The following is a 10,233-nucleotide window of genomic DNA, read 5'->3' as shown; positions in this document are numbered from 1 at the left end:
TCTTTCTTTCTTTCTTTCTTTCTTTCTTTCTTTCTTTCTTTCTTTCTTTCTTTCTTTCTTTCTTTCTTTCTTTTTTCTTTCTTTCTTTCTTTTTTCCTTTTTTTTTTCCTGTCTCACTCTGTTGTGAAGGCTGGGCTGCAGTGGGATCATGGCTCACTGCGGCCTCAACTTCACAGGCTCAATCAATCCTCCTGCTTCAGCCTCCCGAGTAGCTGGGACTACAGGCATGCACCACCACACCTAGCTAATTTTTGTACTGTTTGTAGAGACAGGGTTTTACCATGTTGGCCAGGCTGGTCTCGAACTCCTGGACTTAAGCAATCCTCCCACCTCAGCCTCCTAAAGTGCTGGGATTACAGGCGTGAGCCACTGTGCCAGCCTGAATATGCACTTCTAACAAGCCCACAGGACCACATTTTGGGTCACACTACTCTAAGGTGCCAGAGATAGTAACCGCAGGCAGCACTTTCCATCCCTACAGCTGAGGGAACAGAGATGCTGTCAACACTAAAATTTAGATATTTGAAGGAGAAACCCTGTGGAGACTAAACTCAGACTTCTAAGCAAGGGTCACTGTGCCTGGCGCTGGCATTTCTGAGCTCTTAAGACATGATCTGTGGGGCCTGGACTCAGACTGAGGAGGGGACATCAGCTGGCTGGTGCTGATATGTCTGAGGTGGACACCATGCAGCTGGATCTGCCGGTGTTGGAAAACTGCAAATTGTATTCAGCTGTGACTGCAGGAGGACCTGCTGCTGCCCACATGAAGCAGCAAGGCTGGGGTGACTCGCAGCAGCAGGAAGCAGACAGCAGACAGGAAGGAGCACATTCCTTCCACGAGCACCCCATGTGGACAGAACCTATCATGGAGTCAACTGGCAAAGCAGACCTGAGGTTTGCAGGCCCTTGGGCCAGCTCCATAAAATAGATGTTTGGCAGGTGGACTTGGAGTTAAAAGTTGCTAGTTTAACAGCTGCCATAAATTCTCCCATCTGAACTCATAACAGGTGTCCCGGGTGGGCCATGACTCTTTCCCTGTGACCCTAAATGCAGCCTCAGAATCATTTTCTGCATGGTGGGTATTCCAAGGAGGTACCACCTGTTGATCAGATTTGGCACTCAGGCAGAAGCCCACTTGCCATCCTTGTCCTGGAAATATTATAAAAAACTGCAGTCCATGATTTCATTAGAAAAATATATAACTGTCTTCTTCAGCCTGGGCACAGTGGCTCATGCCTGTGGTCCCAGCACATTGGAAGGCCAAGGCGGGTGGATCACTTGAGGCCAGGAGTTTGAGAGTAGTCTGGCCAACATGGCAAAGCCCTGTCTTTACTAAAAATACAAAACTTAGCCAGGTGTGGTGGTGCGTGCCTATAATCCCACCACTTGGGAGACTGAGGCAGGAGAATTGCTTGAACCCAGGAGATGGAGGCTACAGTGAGCAGAGATTGCTTCACTGCACTCTAGCCTGGGTAACACAGCAAGACTCCATCTCACAAAAAATAAACAAATAATTAATTAAATAAAAAATAAGAAATAAATGTTAAAAGTTATCTTCTTCATTCCTTATAAACCTAATGTATATGCTTATATTGCCAAGGATAAAGTAAATACTCAGTAATCTCTTCTATTATTATTTCCATTTATATATGTAGCAATCTGAATAATTTAGGTCCTTCCAGAACATACCATGAAAGTCAAGAGAAAGCTTACAAAATGTCTTTTATTTGGGGGTTGTGATATAAACAGGAGGCAGTAAGGTGTAGAACACAAGTTTCAAAGTCAGATAGTCTGACTTTGAACCTTGATCTATGATTGATCAGGAATGTCACCTTAAGCTTGTTTGTCAACCTCTCTGGGCCTTAATTCTCTCATGTGAAAATGGAGATAATAACATCTATCAGGTTATTGGGACGATTACATGAGATGATCTGTGCCGAGTACCTGGTGCGACGCCTTGCTCTCCCACTGCTGAGATATTGACAGCAATGGTCACAGTTGTGGAGTGATGAAATTGCTGGGGGCACTGATTGCTTACAGATAACAGTGGTTGCCCTTTTTAGAGGATGGTCGGGTTTATTTCCCATCACAAACTCAGGAATATCAAGGTTATAGTCATAAATTCTTTATTTTCAGTCTACCTTCATTGATTTCGGGTATGCCATTTTTATACTATCACAGAACAAACAAAACTGACACGTATTTTGCAATTTACAAAGCTGTAATTATCTACATTAGAAAGTTGTAACGTATTCCCAATAACCCCATGCTGCAGGTATTATCTGTGGAGGACCCATATTTCTGCTCCATTGGAGAAGTGCAGTATATAGAAAATATTCCATTTTGTAAAGTATAGGGAAGAGATGAGAAATAGGTAAGAACACATTTCCTAGCCAAAAAGACATAGTGGAAGGGCATGAAAACAGGAAAAAAGCGGGGGAGTGTGAAGTCAGTAATTTGACAGCAGTGTTTCCCAAGATGTTGTAAGGAACACAAGCCCCACGGGATGCTCCCTGATAATTCTGGAAATGCTGCACATGAAATCCCATGGGACAGTCCCAGCGCACATCAGCTTCTTATAGGCTCTGAAAAGTCCTGCAGGAAAGAAGCGTGTTTTACTTTCTTTCACACCTAACTGGCCATAGGACACTTTGTAAAGTAGCTCCTACTGTTTTCTGTAGAACTGAAATTCACAGGAACACAGAAGAGTGCTTTGGGAATTCATGGTTTAGAGGGTTTTGAGGGGTTGTGATGGAGGGAGAGGAGGTTGATGCACAGCCAAGTATATCGCTAGGGGTTTAAGTGTTAATCCCCTGTTGGCATCAGTGCACAGTGAGAGTATAAGGAAAGGAAGCAGAAGTCAAACAGACCAATGGTACTATCTGTTGCTAACTCTTAAAAAAGGCTTTGGGGCCAGGTGCAGTGGCTCACTCCTGTAATCCCAGCACTTTGGGAGGCTGAGGCGGGCAGATCACGAGGTCAGGAGATCGAGACCATCCTGGCTAAAACAGTGAAACCCTGTCTCTACTAAAAATACAAAAAATTAGCTGGGCATGGTGGCGGGCACCTGTAGTCCTAGCTACTCAGGAGGCTGAGGCAGGAGAATGGTGTGAACCCAGGAGGCCGTGCTTGCAGTCAGCCGAGATCTCGCCACTGCACTCCAGCCTGGGTGACAGAGTGAGACTCCGTCTAAAAAAAAAAAAAAAAGGCTTTGGCTGGGTATGGTGGCTCATGCCTGTAATTCCAGCATTTTGGGAGGCCAAGGTGGGCAGATCGCTTGAGCCCAGAAGTTCAAGACCAGCCTAGGCAACATGGCGAAACCTTGTCTCTGCAAAAAAATATGAAAAAAATTAGCTGTGCATTGTGGTGTGAGCCCATAGTCACAGCTACTCTGGAGGTTGAGGCAGGAGGATTCACTGAGCCCAGGAGGTCAAGGCTGCAGTGAGCTGTGATCGTGCTGCTGCACTCTAGCCTGGGCAAGAGAACACACCCTGTCCCAAGAAATAAAAAATCAAAAACAAAAATTAAAAAGGCTGTGATTAGGATGTAAGACTGGATCTATATGTGAGCAATCTTGACAGGATAATAATGCCATGTCCTCCAAGCCAATAGGCTTGAAATCTTTGCTCAACATGTATTTAGAACAGAGGCCGAACTCTGTATGTTGTGATGGGCGTGAGGGCTGCAGGCCTCTGCATGTTCCATTGACCACTCGTGTGTGGTCAGCAGGCCTGGCTGGCTGAGTGGGTGTCTCTTCTTCCCCCACCATTCTTTGTGGGACTCATCAGAGGGAGGAGGACAAGGTTTCTCTCAAAATCATATGACGTGATTCCTGCCAAGCTGTTATGGTTGTTATGCTGATGTGAAAGGACAGATTCCAAATTCCTTTGTAAACTGTAAGTGCTATGTGAACATAGAGCTGATTATTATTCCTGACCTAAACTGTGAGGTGAGGGATTAAACTGCGGGTTTGGCTTTTCCCACACTATCCCTTTCTAATTCAAGCATGAGTTGGCACGTAGCAGGTGTTCAATAAAAGCATGAATGCAAGAATTGATTGCATCTGAATGATTGTCTTAATCCCATTACTCAAGAAAACATTTTTTGTTAACATATATAAACACCAGAGCAAGATTCTCTATTGATTGAATACTTGGTGAACTACCTCTTTGGTCCACTTGCCAATTTCTGTAATCTTTTGAATGTAAGAGACTTGAAAACATTTTTTGCATGCCAACATATTCAGTTTTGACTAACCTGAATACTTTCTTTAACAGGGTGGAAAAGAGGAATCAATGTTTGTAAATATCAATAAGAAATCCAGTCTTCAGGACGCTAATGTAAGGTCTGTTGCTCCTTGTCTGAATGGGGAAATGATATTCTCTATATCATCAACATTATCCTTGAAACATTGCTCATGAGGGCATTAGCTGATAAAATCAGAGGACAAATAAAACCGAGAATACGAGCCCAAAGAGATGGAAAAAAGACTGGCTTAACCAACTTTCTGCAAGCCTCAAAAATGCTGCTTGTTCTCAGTTTTAATATCTCTGCCTGCTGCGTTAACAAAGAAATCAATCACTTGAGGTTGTCACTCAAGCATGTGAACTTCACCTTGCCATCCCCTCGCTTAAAGTCCTTTAAAGGCTCCGTTTATGCTCAGAATGGAATCCCAACTCTTTAACAGAGTGCAGGAGGCCCTTCACGACCTGGCTTCTGCTCGCAACTCCAGGTTGGCCTTGGCCCAGCTTCCCTTAGCCCATTGATGTGCCCTGCCTGCTGAGCTTCTTGCCAGTGCTGGGGCCACATATGTTCCTTTAAAATATTTATTTATTTATTTATTTATTTATTTATTTATTTATTTTTAAGATAGATTCTCCCTCTGTTGCCCAGGCTGGAATGCAGTGGTGCGATCTCAGCTCACTGCAACCTCTGCCTCCCAGGTTCAAGCGATTCTTGTGCCTCAGCCTCCTAAGTAACTGGGATAACAAGTACGCACCACTGTTCCCAGCGAATTTTTGTAATGGTAGTAGAGACAGGGCTTCACTATGTTGGCCAGGCTGGTCTTGAACTCCGGACTTAAGTGATCCACCCACCTCGGCCTCCCAAAGTGCTGAGATTACAGGTGTGAGCCACCGCACCTCGCCTATTTTTTATTTGTATAAATGTATGGGGCACAAGTGTAACTTGGATCTGTGCATAGATTGCACTGTAGTGAGGTCTGAGCTTTTAGAATATCCATCACTCAAATAATGTACATTGTACCCATTAAGTAATTTCTCATCATCCACCCTCCTCCCATCCCCTACACATGTTCTTTAAAGCTTCCAGGCCACCACCACCCCAAACCCAGAGGAAGCCCTTCCTCCCCTGATCTCACAGAGAACAGGAACTCTTTCCTTCTTGGCATGCTGGCAGTGGCCTCATTGCCACCCAGTGGTTTACTAACACCAGCAGGGTCTCCTTAGGGTAGTTTCCCAAAATGGGTCCAAGGACCACTGCATCAGAGTCTCTTCTTAAAAACACAGACTCCTGGGTACTACTCCAGACCTTTTGGATCCTTTGTGTGAATGTGTGTGGTGGGGGTTTGGTGGGTGCCAGTAGAGACAAGAATCATCATGTTAACAGGCACCTAGGTGATCTAGAACCACTGCACTGGGGAATTATTATACTTGATGCCAAAAATAAAAGCTAACATTTCTCTGTATCACCTTATGATTCCCAATCTGTGTTCTTGGTATAAATTTGTCTTACTCCTGAGATACATACCCAGCTGCCTCCAGAGCTTTTCAAAAACTTAATTCATCTCTTCCTACCCCACCCCACTAACCTTCACCTGGTTTCCATTGTTAGTCAATGGTATTATTACCTACCCCTCACCCAGGCCTGCAAACTGGGAGTCCTTGCTTTTCTCCTACCTTATTCCCTCATCTAATTGGTCACCAAGTCCTGGCAATTTGACTTTCATTTTACCTTCCACATCCATCCTCTTCTCTTGACTATACCTTGAGCCCTCATTGTCTTCCGGGCTTACTGCTGCCAACAATCCTCTAAGATGCTTCTGTCCTCCCTTTCACCACGGTCCTCTTCATTGTTCTAATGACCTTTCTAAAATGCAAATCTGACTATGCCACTCCTTTGCTTAACACCTTTAGAGAGTTGAGGTCCATTGCCTTCAGTGTAGACTCCTCAGCCTGAGGCCCCATATGACCTGGCCTCGACTTTCCCTCCAGTCAAAACCCTCTGCTCTTCCACTGAGACCTCATCAGACAGTAGTTCTAGTGCCTTGCATTCAGCCAGGTCTCCACTCTGCCTTTCATCTTTGTGGTCTTCGCTCCAACTGGAAAGAGGAAATTCCTCCGCATAGCTTTCCCTGATGCTGACTGTTCCACCCAAGCAAATTCATGTGTTCCCCCAATAGACTGTACATTCTTCCAGGGACCATGTTCCCTTTACTCTGGAGTCGCAGCTTGAGGAAACCATGAGTGTAGGATGAATTGACTCAAATCCTCTATTTTCTCATTCATGTGTTTATTCAACATACTTTTTTTTTTTTTTTTTTTTTTTGAGACAGGGTCTCACTCTGTCACCCAGGCTGCAGTGGAGTAGCATAATCATGGCTCATTGCAGCCTCGACCTCCTGGGCTCGACTGATCCTCCCACCTCAGCCTCCTGAGTAGCTGGGACTACAGGCACGGTCCACCATACCTGGCTAATTTTGTACTTTTTGTAGAAATGGGTATTATCATGTTGCCCAGGCTGGTCTCAAACTCCTGACCACAAGTGATCTGCCTGCCTCAGCCTCCTAAAGTGCTGGGATTACAGGTGTGAGCCACTGCGCCCAGCCTCAACATGCATTTATTAGGCCCTGGCCACGTACTTATCACCATAGTGAGCACTGACCCAGAAGTGTCAGTTGACTTGCCAGGGGCCCCTTTCAAGGACCTCAACTTGTTTTGATGCCTTGTTGGTCCTAGGAGGTAATGCACTGATTTTGTAAAAAATGAAATTAGTCATGACCACTACAAAAATGCATTAAACATTTTCCTTAAAATTACTATTTTGAGTAGGGTCCATTGGTTACCTGAAATAAATTCTTGAATAAAGATAAAAGTGAAACTTAATTTTTAGCGTTTTCACATATACACGGAATTAAAATGTGTTACAGCAAGTCCTAAAGGTCTTCTGATTATGCATTTTTCACATAAAGTATAGTATGGTTCTTTATCTTTTTTTTTTTTAAAAAAGCAAATAGTCTGTGCTATGTTTAAAATAGAATAGCTACCAGATTACTTGGAATTAAAAACAGGTTATCCATAGTTTTCTCTTCATTTTACTGGCAAAACCTGGTTATGAGCCAAATCCTCAATCTGGTTCACCCCTCATATTGGGGGGCAGGGATGACTATTTTGGGGCAGAGAAATTTTATTTGGTACCTCAATTATGTTTAGTTCCCCCACTTGCTATATTTTCCCTATATTTTTTTCTTACTGTTTGGATTTTCTATGGTTTTAAAAAATAATTATAATTATTAACTAAGTAGAGTAGAATTCAAGAAGGCAAAAAAAATTGATTTCTTGATTATCAATGTTATTAAGGTGTACATTAACTGAGAAAGCAGTCCCTATGGCTAAAACAAGACCATAAACCTTTTTTTGATGGTATTGTTCTGTTTTTTCGGTGTGTCTCTAGAAGTCCTATTCCTATTCGTGTGGAAACTGCCCAGCCAGCTGCGGAAAAGCCGGAAATCAAGCCTCCCCGAGTGAGGAAGTTAACAAGACAGTATAGTTTGTGAGTTCTGTACTGCAACTTTTTCAATTAAAACAACTACGATGACTAAATGTTTAGGTACAAATGCTTCTTAGCCCCTCTGACTAGTCCCAGGGAGCAGCCCCCAAATTCCATTTATTTCCAATTTAGGTAATAATGAGACTAGCCCTTTCTCCCTGAAAACCTGACATAGTTGGCATAAGGATTCATTGTTGACTACTGTGTAATAAATTACTCCCAAACTTAGTGTCTTAAAACAATCCACCTTTATCATCTCACAGTTCCTATGGAGAGGGGGTCGGGGCATGGCTTAGCTGGGTCTTCTGTATCAGAGGCTCTTACAAGGCTGCATTTAAGGTGTCAGGGCTGCGGTCTCATCTGCAGGCTCATTCTTATGGTTGCTGACAGGGATCAAGTCCTCAAGGATTGTTGGACAGAGGTTGCCCTCAGCCTGTAGTCACATAGGTCTCTCCAGCTTTCTCCATTAGAGAAAGCACACAAGAAGAGCCAGAGAGAGTGCCAGCAAGGCAAAGGCACAGTCTTTTGTAACCTATGCACAGAACTGACATCCCATCACTTTTTTCTTTTTTTTTTTTTTGAGACAGAGTCTTGCTCTGTCACCCAGGCTGGAGTGCAGTGGTGTGATGCTGGCTCACTGCAATCCGCCTCCCAGGTTCAAGCAATTCTCCTGCCTCCGCCTCCCAAGTAGTTGGGATTACAGGTGTGAGCCACCACGCCTGGCTGATTTTTGTATTTTTAGTAGAGACGGGGTTTCACCATGTTGGCCAGGCTGGTCTAGAACTCCTGACTTCAAGTAATCTGCCTGCCTCAACCTCCTGAAGTGCAGGTGTGAGCCACTGTGCTCAGCCCCTATCACTTTTGCCATATTCTGTTCATTAGAAGCAAATCCCTGTGTCTAGCCCACACTCAAGGGGAGGGATTACACAGGGGCATGAATAATAGGTTGGGGATCATTGCAAGCTACTTAGTAGCTGCTTTCCGCAGCATATCCATGAAAAGGCAGCCCCGTCTGTCAACAGAGCCAAAGCTGATCACTGAGCTTTGACACCTGTAGGAGGCGCCATTTCCCAAAGTGTCCCAGAATCACCAGAGTCCATGTGCACCTGACTGTTCTAGGCATCGTTGGGGAATAGTAAAGTGACTTTGACAATTCCCATCCAAAGAGTCACAATTTACTGGAGGGAAAGACAAGAGTCACAAATAATTATAATCCAAAGCAGAAAGATAACTTCTGTAGTCAGGGTGGTGAGTACTAGTAATAATTGTAGTAATTATCACAATGGTAGTTCACATTTCTTTTCCCTTTTTTCTTTTCTTTCTTTTTTATTTTTTATTTTTTATTTTTTGAGACAGAGTCTTGCTCTGTCACTCTGTCACCCAGGCTGGAGTGCAGCAGCACAATCTTGGCTCACTGCAACCTTCACCTCCAGAGCTCAAGCAATTCTCCTGCCTCAGCCTCCCAAGTATCTGGGATTACAGGCACCTGCCACCACACCCAGCTAATTTTTTTGTATTTTGTAGTAGAGACGGGGGTTTCACCATGTTGGCCAGGCTGGTTTCGAACTCCTGACCTCAAGTGATCCACCCGCCTCGGTCTCCCAAAGTGCTAGGATTACAGGCGTGAGCCACCGCGCCCAGCTTGTAGTTCCCATTTCTTGACCTTAGCTATGGCGTGGGTACTGTGCCTAGATGTGTCATTGGTCAGAGAGTAACTGCAGGGGGATCTGTGGACAAATGGAAAGCATGGGGACTTTGGAGTTGGAAAGGCTTCTGTCAGGCCCCTGGCTAGTTTACAGCTGTAAGCTCTTGGAAAAATGACTCTGTGATCCTCTCTTCCTTCCTCTGTAAAATGGGTGAGATAATACCTGCCTCTGAGGAGTTTTGTGGGGTTTAACATGAGAGAATGTGGGTAAAGCCCCAATGCCCTGGCCATAGGATGAGGTCCCCTTTCTTTCTTCTCTGGGACCTGGAAGCTTCTGAGGAAAGATGGAGTTTAGGGGGTACCCAGAGTGCAAAATGTAGGACAGAAAACGGGATTCTGGATGCAATTCTCTAACAGCTGTCTCAGGTCTGCCATTCGTACATGTGAAAAGGAAAAGACACATGTATGGGAGATATGAAGGGAGACATATCCCACCTCATTATCCTTCATAGAAACTTCTGGTCAGCTGCATTTCCCAGGAAAGCCAAAATGAGTAAAGTTCAAATAATTAACAGTCCTAATGATCCCTGGCGGACAATTAAGCCGTGACAATTTGCTTCCCTCGAGGATAAAGCTGGCAGAACTTGCCATGCCTTTTACATTTTGAAACTCAAAATGTTATTATCACTCATTTGAGAGATATAATCACGTTTGAAACAATGACTGTCTGATACATAACCTGGAAGGAAAGAAAATTTCACTAAGTCACCAAACTCATTCTTTTGTTTTTTTTTTTTTTT

General features: G+C 44.1%; 1 protein-coding gene across 1 annotated transcript in view; it reads left to right on the top strand.

Moving 5' to 3' along the window:
• Positions 1 to 10,233, top strand: part of EPB41L4B (erythrocyte membrane protein band 4.1 like 4B) — a 179,941-nt gene that overhangs the window by 137,959 nt on the left and 31,749 nt on the right. The window contains exons 19-20 of the mRNA XM_011966377.1: positions 4,278 to 4,345; positions 7,693 to 7,791. Coding sequence (XP_011821767.1) covers positions 4,278 to 4,345; positions 7,693 to 7,791 — 167 coding nt within the window. The remainder of the gene's footprint in view (positions 1 to 4,277; positions 4,346 to 7,692; positions 7,792 to 10,233) is intronic.

Source organism: Mandrillus leucophaeus, unplaced genomic scaffold, assembly GCF_000951045.1.
Source record: "Mandrillus leucophaeus isolate KB7577 unplaced genomic scaffold, Mleu.le_1.0 Scaffold76, whole genome shotgun sequence".
NCBI classification, from domain to species: domain Eukaryota; kingdom Metazoa; phylum Chordata; class Mammalia; order Primates; family Cercopithecidae; genus Mandrillus; species Mandrillus leucophaeus.
This window is presented reverse-complemented; position numbering and strand designations above follow the sequence as displayed.